This window comes from Somniosus microcephalus, unplaced genomic scaffold (assembly GCF_052327205.1).
Source record: "Somniosus microcephalus isolate GS21.2 unplaced genomic scaffold, FLI_Smic_1.0 unresolved_chr6, whole genome shotgun sequence".
In the NCBI taxonomy this organism is placed as follows: Eukaryota; Metazoa; Chordata; class Chondrichthyes; order Squaliformes; family Somniosidae; genus Somniosus; species Somniosus microcephalus.
In genome coordinates, this window is record NW_028225184.1 from 50,649,207 (window position 1) to 50,663,053 (window position 13,847).

Sequence of the window (13,847 nt, forward strand, 5' to 3'; positions counted from 1 at the left end):
GGACTAACCTATATACGTGCAAAACGGATGGCATTTACTCCTTGGAAATTAAGTACCTAAATGGTGTAGAGATGAACAGGAAACTGGGGGTACAGGCACACAAATGACTTATAGTTGAGACGCAGCTTAATAAGGCCATAACTAAGCTGCGTATGCTCGGGATGTTTACTTTGGAACAGAGGAGGCTGAGTGGAGACTTGATTAAGGTGTATAAGATGTTGAGGGGCCCAGATTCAGTGGACAGGAAGCAACTAAATCGCCTAGCATAGAGGTCAATGTACAGGAGGCATAGATTTAAACTAATTTGTAAAAGAATTAGATGGGAGTTGAGGAGAACTTTTTTCCCCCAGAGGGTAGTGTGGGATTGGAACCCACTGCCTGAAAGGGTGCTAGAGCTAGAATCCCTCATCACATTTAAATCGTACTTGGATATTCACTTAAAGTTCCATAACCTACAAGGCTACGGACCAAGAGCTGGAAAGTGGGATGAAACTAGATGGCTCTTTATCGGTAGACACAGAGCAGATGGGTCGAATGGACACCTTTGGTGTTGTAAATTTCTATGATGCTATGATTCTAGGAAAGCAACGAATACGCTGGCATTCATTTCTAGAGGCCGAGAATTGGAAAGCAGAGAAGACAGATTGGGGAGCTTCATTAAAAGGCCTGATGGTGGACAGGCAAAGGCTAACATTTAAGGAACGAATGCATGAATTGCAACAGCTATACATTCCTTTCGGGCACAAATACACAAAAGGAAAAGCGGCCCAACCATTGCTAACAAAATAAATTAAGGACAGCATTAGATCCAAAGAGGAGTCATATAAAGTTGCCAGAAAAAGTCACAAGCCAGAGGATTGGGAGCAGTTGAGTATTCAGCAAAAAAGTACCAAGGGACTGATTAATAGAGGAAAAATAACGTATGAGAGTAAACGTGCAATAACATAAAAGCAGATTGTAAAAGCTTCAAAAAGCATGTAAAAAGAAAAATGATTAGCGAAGACGAATGTAGGTCACTTACAGTCAGAAACGGGAGAAATTATAATGGGGAACAAGGAAACGGCTGAGCAATTAAACAAATAATTTGGTTCTGTCTTCACGGAAGAGGTCGCAAATAAATTCCCAGAAATGCAAGGGAACCAAGGGTCTAGTGAGAAGGGGGAATTAAATCAAATTACGATTAGTAAAAAAATAGGGCTGGAGTAATTAATGTGACTGAAAGTTGAAAAATCCCCATGGCATAATTTGCATCCCAGAGTACTAAAACAGGTAACCATGGAAATAATGGATGCATTGCTTGTCATTATCCAAAATTCAATAGATTATGGAACAGTTATGCCGAATAGAGGGTAGCAAATGTAACACAACTATTTAAAAAAGTGGGGAGAGTGTAAACAGGGAACTAAATATCTTTCAGCCTAACATCAGTAGTAGGGAAAATGCTGGAGTGTATTATAAAGAATGTGATAACAGGACACTAAGAAAATATCAATGCGATTAGACAAATTCAAAAAAAGAATATATAAGGGAGAACCAGTCAATGTGTTGTATTTGGATTTTCAGAAGGCCTTTGTTTAAGTCCCACATAAGAGGTTAGTGTGCAAAATTAAAGCACAAGAGATTGGGGGAAATATGCTGGTATGAATTGAAAATTGGTTAACAAACAGGAAACAGAGAGTAGGAATAAATGGGTCTTTTTCGGGGAGGCAGGCGTTGAGTAGTGGGGTACTGCAGGGATCAGTGCTTGGGCCCCATATATTCACAATATATATAATGATTTCGATGAGGGAACCAAATGTAATATGTCCAAGTTTGCTGACGACACAAAACTAGGTGGGATTGTGAGTTGTGTGGATGATGCAAAGAGGCTTCAAGGCGATTTAGCCAAGTTGATTGAGTTGGCGAATACATGGTAGATGCAGTATAACGTGGATAAATGTGAAATAATCCACTTCGGTAGGAAAAACAGAAAGGCAGAGTACTACTTAAATGTTAATGAATTGGGAAATGCTGATGTACAAAGGGACATGGGTGTCCTTGTACACCAGCCACTGAAAGAAAAATGCAGGTGCATCAAGCAGTTAGGAAGGCAAATGTTGTGTTGGTCTTAATTGCAAAAGGATTTGAGTAAAGGCATAAGGATGTACTTACAACAGTTCTACAGGGCCTTGGTGAGACCATACCTCTAGTACTGTGTGCAGTTCTGGTCTCCTTACATAAGATATGATGTACTTGATACAGAGGGAGTGCAGCGAAGGTTTACCAGATAGATTCCTCGGATGGCAGGACTGTCGTATGAGGAGAGATTTGCTCGATTAGGCATGTATTCACTAGAGTTTCGTAGAATGAGAGGGGGCCTCATTGAAATATATAACTTTCTGATAGGGCTCGTCAGGCTGGATGCAGGGAGGATGATTTCCCTGGCTTGGGTGTATACAATGAGGGGTCACAGTCTCAGGGTTTGCGATAAGACATTTACGACTGAGATGAGGAAAAATTTCTTCATTCAGATGGTGGTGAACCTGTGGAATTCTCTACCAGAGAAGGCTATAGAGGCCAAGTCACTGAATGTAATTAAGAAGGAGATAGATAGATTTCCAGACACAAAAGGCATCAAGCGGTATAGGAAGAGAGCGGGAATATGTTATTGAGGTAGAGGATCAGCCATGATCACATTGAATGGTGGAGCAGACTCGAAGGGCCGAATGGCCTAATCCTTCTCCTGTTTTTCAATTTTCTATGTTTCTAAGTTAACCTTGTATAGACCAGTGTTTTACTAGTCTTTGAGCATTGTGCAGAGTCCTGGTATCCACTTTATAAAATGGATATCGAAGCTCTGGAGAAGGTGCAATGTATATTGTCATGGAGAATATCAAAACTGAAAGGTTATAACTTTCTGGAAAGATTGAACAGGTTTGTGCATTTTCTCTAGAAAAGAGAGGATTGGAGATGGGGATCTGATGGAGGTCTTTAGGCTTAGACAAGTTTAGACAGGGCAGACGTAGCAAAGATGTTTCCTCTTGCAGGGGAGACCACAAATAAGTTCAATAAATGTAAGACCGTCACTAATGAAGTTAATAAGGAATCCAGGAGAAATTCTTTACCCAGAATCACTAAATCTCACTGTTGACTCTACTCTTGCTCCTCTGTTACCTTCTCTTCCATTCACTTCCTGACCATCATCTACTCTTCTGGCCTCTCCAGAAGTCATAGTTGTGTACCGAACCCCAGTCATATCCGGATATCTTACCCCAATCACTTTTCTCCTTTCACAGCACAGCATCTTATTGAGCGACCCTCGCCCACAGTGATTTCAATCTCCATGACAGCTTCACTACCCCAACCGTCGGTGATTGCAGCCCGACTGTATTTCCTAAACTTCTCCCTCCATATAAGACCTTCTCCCCAAATTCACGACCGCTGAGCCCTCCCACCACCCCAACCCCACTCCACCCAAGATGCTAAGCTTACCTCTATCCCTCCATTCTGCAGCCTCTGCTGTTTGATCTCCCTACCTATAAACTGCTCCCGCTGCTCTTTTCATGAATTGCATATAATATCTCTCATATCTCTCCTTATGCACGCTCTGCACTCGTCTTGTGTGCAAACCCCACCTCTTGCACAGTTGTTCAAAGAGAACACTGAGACCACTCTACCGTTCCGATATACCATGTGATATTTCCTTTCATCGGGGAGGGCCGAAAGCACCTCTGTTTAACGTCTCGTCATAGAGTTGGTATCTCCCAGAAAGCAGCACTCCCGCAGTACTGCACTGGGAGTGCCGGTCCAGATTATGAGCTCAAATGTTTGGAATGATGCTCGAATCCATAATTGTCTGTCTCAGAGACGTGAGCGTGATACACACTTAGCCAATGCAAACACATCTCTTATCCTTTAACGCACTGAATTTCGCTGATCACAAAGAGTGAGAATGTGGAGATGTCTCCCCAATCACTATTATCTGTTATCCCGCATTTTGGTTACAAAATTCGATACCAGTAAAAGGAGCATTAGAGCCAGATCCGTGGCATTATGCGTGGCTCAGCTGCACAGTAGGGGAGGAAAATGAGTGGGAGAGCAATGGTGATACGGTATTCAATCTTAAGGGGAACAGATAGGCGTTTCTGTGGCCGCAGACGTGAATCCAGGATGGTATTTTGCCTCCCTGTTGCCAGGGTCAAGGATGTCATTGAACGGCTGCAGGTCATTCTGAAGGGGGAGGACGAACAGTCTGAGGTCGTGTTTCACATTGGTACCAACGACATGGCTAGAAAGAGGGATGAGGTCCTACAACAACATCTTAGAGAGCTAGGTAGCAGATTAAAAAGCAGGACCTCAAAGGTTGCAATCCCTGGATTAATCCCAGTGCCACGTGCTAGTGAGTATAGGAATAGAATGATAGAGTAGATGAATGCGTGGCTGAAGAGTTGGTGCAGGAGGGAGGGCTTTCGTTTCCTGGATCACTGGGTCTGCATCTGGGGAAGGTGGGACCTGTACCAGTCAGACGGGTTGCACCTGAACCAGAACAGGACCAACATTCTTGCGGGGAGGTTTGCTAGAATTGTTGGTTGGGGTGGGGGTGGTTAAAATAACTTGAAAGGAGGATAGGATACGGAGTGGAGCTATAGAAGGTGTTGATGAACAGCCAGATATGGAGAAAAAACAAATCATCCTGGAAGACTGAGCATTTATGTAACAGGACAAGGGCGTATGGCAAGCCTGGATGGAATCTATTTTAATGCAAGGATTCTTGCGAGTAAGGCAGATGATTTGAAGGTGTTGATGAACACATGGGAGTTTGATATTGCTGCTATCACAGAGACATGGTTGAGGGAGGGGTAGGATTGGCTGCTCAATATTCTGGTGTATAGAATCTGCAGGCCGGACAGAGGGGTGTAAAAGAGGAGGGGTTGTCGCAATATTAATCTACGAGTCAATTACTGCTGTAACGATGGAAGACGTCAGCAACTTCCTCTAACGAGGCCGTATGGGTAGAACTTAAAAACAGAAAGGGAGCAATCACTTTGCTGGGAATGTATTATAAGCCGCCAAGCAGTCACGGAGAGATAGAGAAACAGATATTGTGGCAAATCTCAGAGAAGTGTAGAAGTAATAGTGTAATAGTAGTAGGGGATTTGAACTTCCCGAATATTATCTGGGAAAGTCAGAGTGTGAAAGGCTTAGAGGGTGTGGAATTCATAAAGTGCATCCGGGAGAGCTTTTTGAGCCAGCCTGTAGAAAGTCATACAAGAGAGTGGGCGGTACTGGACATAATTCTAGGGAATGTGGCCGGGCAAGTGGTTGAAGTGTCAGTACGAGAGCATTTTGGTGACAGTGACTATACTTCGGTGAGATTTATGGTAGACATGGAAAAGGACAAAGATGGACGGGAAATAAGGTTCCAAATTGGGGGCAAGCCGATTTTAATATGATAAGGCAGCATCTGGCCAAAGTGTATTGGGATTAGCTACTTGTAGGAAAATCCACATGAGAGCAGTGTGAGTCTTTCAGAAAGGAAATAGAGAGTACAACAACAACATGTTCCCGTAAGGGGCAAGGGTGGGACCAAAAAACGCAGGGAACCCTGGTTGTCAAGGGATACCCAAGAATGGATTATGAAAAAAGGGGGGTTTTGGCAGATACAAAGTACTAAAAACAGTTGAAGGCCTGGAGGAGTATAGAAAGTGCAGGGGGTTATTTAAAAATGAGAATAGGAGAGCAAAGCGGGGTCATAAAAATTACTGATGGGCAAAATAAAGGAAAATCTCAAGGTGTTTTATAATTAGTAAAAGGGCAAGAGGATAACCAGGGAAAGAGTAGTGCCGATTAGGGAAGAAATTGGCAATCTGTGTGTAGAGCCGGAAGATGCAGGTGAGGTTTTAAATGAATATCTTGCATCTGTGTTCACTATGGGGAGGGAAGATGTAGGCAAATAAATCAGGCAGTGGGATTGTGACATACTTGAACAAATTAATATTGGAAGGAGGTACTAGCTGTTTTATCGGGCTTAAAAGTGGATTGATTACCGGACCCTGACCAGATGTATCCCAAGCTGCTGTGTGAGGCAAGGGAGGAGATTGCATGGGCTCTGACACACAATTTCAGAAACTCTCTGGCCACAGGGGAGGGGTCAGAGGACTGGAGAACAGCTAACGTTGTACCATTATTCAATAACCGTAGCAGGGATAAACCAGGTAATTACAGGCCAGTGAGCCTAACATCAGTGGAAGGGAACTTATTGGAAACATTTCTGAGGGACAGAATTAATCTCCACTTGGAGAGGCAAGGAGAGATCAAGAATAGTCAGCATGGCTTTGTCAGGGGGAGATCATGCCTAACCAAATTAATTGAATTTTTCGAGGGGGTGACTAGGTGTGTGGATGAGAGTAGTACAGTTCATGTAGTTTAGATGGACTTCAGTAAGACTTTTGACAAAGTACCGCATGGGAGACTGGTCAAGAAGGTAAGAGCCCATGGCATCCAGGGCGACTTGTCTCATTGGATCCGAAACTGGCTTATTGGCAGGAGGCAGAGGGTGACGGTCGAAGGTTGTTTTTGTGACTGGAAGCCTCTGTCCAGAGGTGTACCACAGGGATCGATGCTGGGTCATTTGCTGTTTGTAGTGTACATTAATGAATTAGAAATGAATTTAGGAGGTATGATCAGTAAGTTCGCAGATGACACGAAAAATGTTGGAAGATTAAGTAGCGAGGAGGGAAGTCTTAGTCTACAGGACGATATAGGCGGGTTGATTAGATTGGCAGAACAGTGGCATATGGAATTTAACGCTGAAAATTGTGAGGCGATGCATTTTGGGAGGACTAACAAGGCAAGGGAATAAACAATGAATGGTAGGACCATAGGAAGGACAGAGGATCAGAGGGACATTGGTGTGCATGTTCATAGATCCCTGAAGGCAGCTGCACATGTAGATAAGGTAGTTAAAAGGGCATATGTGATATACGCCTTCACTAGCCGAGGCATAGAATATTAGAGCAGGGAGGTTATGATGGAGCTGTACAAAACGCTAGTTAGGCCACAGCTGGAATACTGTGTGCAGTTCTGCTCCCCACACTTTAGGAGGGATGTGATTGCCTTGGAGAGGGTGCAGAGGAGATTCACTGGGACATTACACGGGCTGGAGCGCTTCAGCTGTGAGGAAAGCCTGGACAGGCTGGGGTTGTTTTCCTTAGAGCAGTGAAGGCTGAGTGGGGACTTGATTGAGGTGTACAAAATTATGAGGGCCATAGATAGATTAGATAGAAAGGAACTTTTCCTCTTAGTAGAGGGATCAACAACCAATGGACATTTGTTCATTGTAAGGGGCAGGAGGATTAGGGCGATTTGATGGGAAGAAAGTCACCCAGAGCTTGTTTGGAATCTGGAAATCACTGCCTGCAATGCTGGTAGAGTCAGGCACCCTCAACGTTCAAGAAGCATTTAGATGAGCACTTGAAACGCCATAGCATACAAGGCTATGGACCAAGTGCTGGATAATGGGATTAGAATAGACAGGGCTTGATGGCCGGCCCGGACACGATGGGCCGAAGGGCCTCTTTCTGTGAAACTGGCTCCATCTGTCGGCTAGCAACGCCAGTGTAAATGCAGATCAGTAATTTATATCCCTTTAATATTTCGGTAGATCATACAATCATGGAATCTTGAAGATTTACAGTACAGAAGGAGGCAATTTGGCCCGACGTGCCTGTGTCGGCTTTTTGAAAGACATTTCAAAATTAGTCCCACTCTCAGCTTTTCCCTTATTCCTGACAGTTAGTCATCTTCAAGTACATGCGCAATTGCCTTTCGAGATTTCCTATCGAATCTGCTTCCATGACAATTTCAGAGACTACGCTCCAGATCTTAGACTTATCCTTCCTTCTGGCTTCGCTCTCCTCTTGCCTCCCTTCTCCAGTCTCACTGATACCCCCTCGTTCCATTGCTGAATGATTCTCGCAGTCCTTCTCTTTCTTTTTCTCTCCCGGATGTTATTCATCTTTCTGTTGCATTCTCTTTCTATCGTGCACTCTCTTCGTAGTCTTTTGCGAATCCCTTTAATGCGTTCATTTTTCCTTCCTCTATCTGGATGCTATTTCTCGCTTTGTCGCTCGCTCTATCTCCGTCTCTCACTCTGTGCCTGTCTGTTTCTGCCTCTATCTCTCTCCCTCTCTGTCTCTTTTCTCTCTTCTAGCCATCACGTAGCTCTGTGCCTTATAACCCCGGGTAGTTTGATGTGGAGAGACTAGATAAGGTGGGGTTATACACTTAGAGCAGAAAATGGTAAGTGGAGAATCAATAGAGTTTTTCAAAGTTATGGCGCGTATCGATAGAGTGAATAAATAGAAACTGCAACAAAAGGACAATGATTTTGCAACGGAACCAGGTGGGATATAAAGAGAATTGCTTTACAGAGCGAGTTGTTATGATCTGGAATGCATTGTCTGATGGAAACAGATTGAATATTAAACTCCAAATGGAATCGAATGAATACTTGAAAAGGTAATAACTGCACGGCTCTGGGAAAAGGGCAGCAGGTTAGACTAATTGAAAATCTCTTTCAAAGAGCTTTTTGCGGGACCACAGCATCAAATACGAATCCACAGTGGTTAACGTAGATGTTTAATCCTTTTTATCGAATTAAGGGCAGCAGGCGCATGGGAACACCGTCACCTCCAAGTTCCCCTGCACATTACACACCATCCTGAATGGGTTCAATTAGAAGACCACCGACCTTCAGAAGGGGAAACTAGTGATGGACAGTAGTTGCCGGCCATGCCAGCGACTATCTCAGTGGTAATGATAACAATAATTGCGGGCCCACCAAAACAAGTCAATTATTTGAAATGTGTGACCGTCACAGCCTCGCTGAGATTGGTTTCTAATGATCTTCCCTTGGCAGAGGTTTCATAGTTGCACTGGTACCAGTCACGTTGTGGGTATAATAGCGATATTCACTCTTTCTGATCACATCTTCACCTGGGCTAAATTAGCACCACTGGGCTTTTCAAAGCAACCTTTTCTTTGTTCCACTCATATCCCAGAGTAAAGTCTCCAGCCTGAAACCGGACTTTGGGCAGCGAACTCGAGCTGATTTAGGTTCTTTGGCACCGCTGTTTGACTTCCTAACTTATAACAGCGACTACACTTCAGAAGTAGTAAATTGTCTGTAAAGCACATTGGGACATGAAATGCGCTATAGAAATGCAAGTCTTTATGTGTTTCTTTGTAATCAAATCCCGAAATCCCTTTAGTGGAATCTCTGTATCAGATGTGAAACTGCACTTTAACACAGCAGAATCAACATCGATTTCCGAACCTTGCACTGCACATGAAAATCTGCAGACCCAAGTCTAAAAGCTATTTCTATGTATTTTACCACAGATCCGCTAACGACACCAGTGATAACTCTTGATCAACTGTATGTAGTAGGAGAGACGGTCACCATTACTTGCACTGTGACCGGAGATTATCGCGATAAAACCTTCTACTATAACAAAGATACTCAATGGCTGTACTCCGATCAAATCGTCACAAAGGAAAACATTGGAACATTCCTGGTTACCAGTAAAGACCAAGGAGGGCGGTACCAGTGCCAGTACAGAACCTCCGTCAATGGAAGTTTGTCAGAATCTCAGCTCAGCGTGTCTGTGATGCTCACTGTAGCAGGTGAGTGACAGTGAACAGAGGTATTTCGTATTACTTTTCATGCTCTTTGTATCTTTATAAAATCATGCTTCAATCATTTGAAAAAAGATGGTTTAATATTAGGGGAGAGGAAGATAATCGAATGGGTTTTGATCTCAATGCTTAGCTCATGTAGCACTGGGCCCTGTATTCACCCGCTGTGAATCTATTACCGGCTAAGGGCGCTACTGGAGGTAAGGTGGTGAAAATCGTCATGGGCGGTAGCTCAAAACGGGTGATAGGGATTCGTCCGTTTTATGCACCGCCTGATAACGGGTTGTATTTATTTATGTGTGTAAAATCGAATCGTAAGCACTTGTTTCAAGGATCCACCGAAGAAAAAAAATTCCCCTACAGGTTTGAAGTATCAAAGTTTAGTGCCACAATGACAGCACGGCGTCAGGGACTTAACTCCACTGAGTTTAGCATCACCTGAAGAAGCTCTCCAAACTGACTGGCCTTGACACATTACAGGTTTTTCTGTCAGAGAACAGAATCTGAGTGCCGAGACTTGAAAATCATCCTGTAATGCGTGATATCTTAATGTAATTATATTGTGGAGTTCCATATCTCTCTCTGCATTGCATTTCGGCAGCACATCACAAACACGTGACGTTCTCCACCCAGAAGGACAAGTGTAGCAGGCGCATGGGAACGCCATCAACACCACATTACCACCAAAAACATCAGTTGCAAATTTCCCTCCATAGAAACACTGCGTCTGCTAGAGCAGGTCTGAGGTGAGAAATTCTGCAGTGAATGACTCACCTCCTGACTCGGCAAAGCCATTCGACCAACTACATGCAGAAGTAAGGAATGTGATGTAATACTATCCACTTGCCTGGATGAGTGCAGCTCCAAGTCAGGAACCTTGGCACCAACCAGGACAAAGCAGCCCGCTTGATTGGCACGCCATCCACCACCTTAAACATTCACTCCAACCACCACCAGTGCAACGTGGCTACAGTGTGTACCATCATCAAGATGCACTGCAGCAACTCCTGAAGACTTCTTGGGCAGCACCTCCCCCACCCGCGGCCTCTCCCACCTAGAATGACAGGGGTAGCAGGCGCACGGATGCATGAACACCTCCAAATCGCCTCCACGTCACACACCATCCCGCTGTTCCTTCATCGTCGCTAGGTTCAAATCTTAGAACTCACCACGATGTTGTGCACTTTGACCTCATCAGACTCGCTGCTGTTCAATTAGAAGTCCACCCACCACATCCTGAAGGGGAAACTTGTGATGGACAGTAGTTGCCGGATATGCCAGCGGACACTACAAAAGTAATGATAACAATAATATCGGGCCCACCAAAACAGTTCAGTTATTTAAAATGTGTGATGTTCACAGCCTCGCTGAGATTGGTTTCTAACTGACTTCCCTCGGAGGGGGTTTCATACTTGCACTGGTACCGGTCCCGGTGCGGGGTAAAGGAGCCTCTCACTCATTCAGGTCGCAACTTCACCTGGGCTAAATTAGATGCACTGGGCTTTTAATAACAATCAATTCCTTGTTCCGCTCGTATCCCAGAGTAAAATCTCCAGCCTAAAACTGGACTTTGGACCGAGAACTCTTGTTGTTTTAGGTTCTTTGGCTCCCCCATATGATTTCACACATTACAACAGCGACTACAGTTCAAAAGTACTAAATTGGCTGTAAAGCATGTTCGGACGTCCCGAGGTCATGAAAGGCGCTCGAGAAATGCAAGTCATTCTTTTATTTTAAGTAAATTCCTAACTTCCCTTTTGTGGAATCTCTGTATCCGATGGGAAACTGCACTTCAACACCACACAATCATTATTGAGTTCCCAACCTGACACTGCACAATAAAATCTGCAGATCAATTTCTCATTGTACTTTCTATTTATTTTCCACAGTTCTGCTAACAACACCAGTGATGCCTCTTGATCAACCGACTGGGGTGTATGTAGTTGGAGAGACGGTCACCATTACCTGCAACGTGACCAGATATTATCGTGATAATACCTTCTACTTTTACAAAGATGATCAATATCTGCAATCCGAACAATTTGTCACAAAGAACAACATTGGAACAATCCCGGTTACCAGTAAAGACCAAGGAGGGCGGTACCAATGCCAATATGGGATCTCCGTGAATAAGAGGTGGTTAGAATCTCATCGCAGCGAGTCTGTGACGGTCACTGTAGCAGGTGAGTGACAGGGAGCAGAGGTTTTTCATACGTTTTTTCATCACTCTTGGTATGTTTACCAAATCATGCTTTAATCACTGTAACAGAATTAATGGTTCAATATTAGGAGAGAGTAATACAACAGAATTGGTTTTATGAATATAAGAACTTAAGAAATAGGAGTAAGAGTAGGCTATTTGGCCCTTCAAGTCTGCTCCACCATTCAATCAGATCATTGCTAATGTTCTACGTCATCTCTACTTTCCTGCACTATCCCCATATTCCTTTAATATTCAAAAATATGTCTTGAATATACTCAACGACTGAGCCTTCTCAACCCTCTGGCTTTGTGAATTACAAAGATTCCTCCTCATCTCATTCCTAAATGGCCGACCCCGTAATCTGAGACTGTGAACAATGGATCTAGACACACATTTCTCCACATTATATTCCATTTGCCATGTTGTTGCCCACTCACATAGCCTGCCTATATCCCCTTGAAGCCTCCTTGCATCCTGCTCACAACTTATGTATCAACCCAGCTTTGTATCATCAGCAAACTTAGATATAATACATTGGGTCCCCTCATCCAAATCATTGATGCAGATTGTGAATAGCTAAGGCCCAAGCAATGATCCTTGCGGTGTCCCATTAGATACAGCCTGCCAGCCCAAAAATGACCCGTTTATTCCTACTCTCTGTTTTCTGTCCGTTAACCGATCTTCAATACATGCGAGAATATTACCCCCAATCACATGAGCCTTAATTTTGTTTAATGTCCTCTTGTGTGGCACCTTGTAAAATGCCTTCTGAAATTCCAAATACACCACATCCACTGGTTCCCCCTTATCTATTCTGCTAGTTACAACCTCAAAAACCTCTAACTGATTAGTCAAACACATTTACCGTTTCATAAATCCGTGTTGACTCTGCCCAATCCTATTAATATTTTCGAAGTGCCCTTCTACCACGTCCTTAAATATAGATTCTAGCAGATTCCCTATTACTGATGTCAGGTCAACTGGTCTGTAGTTCACCGTTTGCTCTCTCCCTTCTTTCTTAAATAGTGGGGTTACATTCTCTTCTTATTGCTCAGCCCTTGACAGGATCCCTGTAACACTGACCCTGCATTCAGACGCTGTGAATCTATTAGCGGCAAAGTTTGTTTCTGGAGATAAGGGAATGAAAATCATCACGGGCGGAAGCGCAAAACGGGCGAACGCGAATCAGCCTCCCGTTTCACACCCCACCGAAATCAGATTCCACTGTAGGCAATGGGAACAAAAATCCGTTGATGTGTAAAACGTGCTGCTGATGGGCTATCATTTGTTTTAGGCTTCTGTACAGCACTTGCGATTACCCCATTGCGTCAGAATTTTGTAAATTCAACCCCGCCGAAAAAACATGAGAGCGCAGCCCGTGGCAAAACTTGGAGGGTAAATGTAACCACATTGTCCAGGAGGGAAAGAGGCGGATAGCTATCGGCCTCCCGTTTTACTCTCCGCCCAATTATACCCTCCATTGACTTGAATGGAGTGAAGTATCGTGCTGGTTTACAATTACCCCTGTGACTGAGTACTGATGGAATGCTGCGTTGTGGAGCTAAGAGACCCGATCATTTGAAATGTGAAGACCAGATCTTCTGACAGGGGGACTGCAAGCTGTCTGTTTTCATCACACAATCTATGTCCCTGATTTACAATTTTACCCCCTAAATGTCTGGGCCTACCACAGCGAAATGTTTAATGCCAAATGGCATCATCCTGACAAAATTTTATGCCACTGAATGTATGGTCACCTCTCGAGAAACCGCCAGGCAGATTCTCAGTCAGATAACCGAAACTGCAGAACGAGATTTTCAAAATCATCCTGATAGGTGAAATATTTTAAATTAAGCATTTTGTAGGATTCCACGTCCCTCAATGGATGCATTTTGACTGCAGTCTGCACACCCGCAACCTCCATCATCAGAAAGAACGATGGCAGCATGTTGCATGGGAAGAGCAT

At 43.9% G+C, this 13,847-nt stretch overlaps 1 protein-coding gene across 1 annotated transcript in view; it reads left to right on the top strand.

The window, feature by feature from the left end:
* The first annotated feature begins 6,643 nt into the window (after nucleotides 1-6,643).
* LOC147087289 (Fc receptor-like protein 5) overlaps nucleotides 6,644-13,847 on the top strand; it is a 34,875-nt gene continuing 27,671 nt past the window's right edge. The window contains 3 exon segments of the mRNA XM_085978146.1: nucleotides 6,644-6,656; nucleotides 9,382-9,666; nucleotides 11,568-11,861. Of these exon segments, the coding sequence (XP_085834272.1) occupies nucleotides 6,644-6,656; nucleotides 9,382-9,666; nucleotides 11,568-11,861 (592 nt within the window).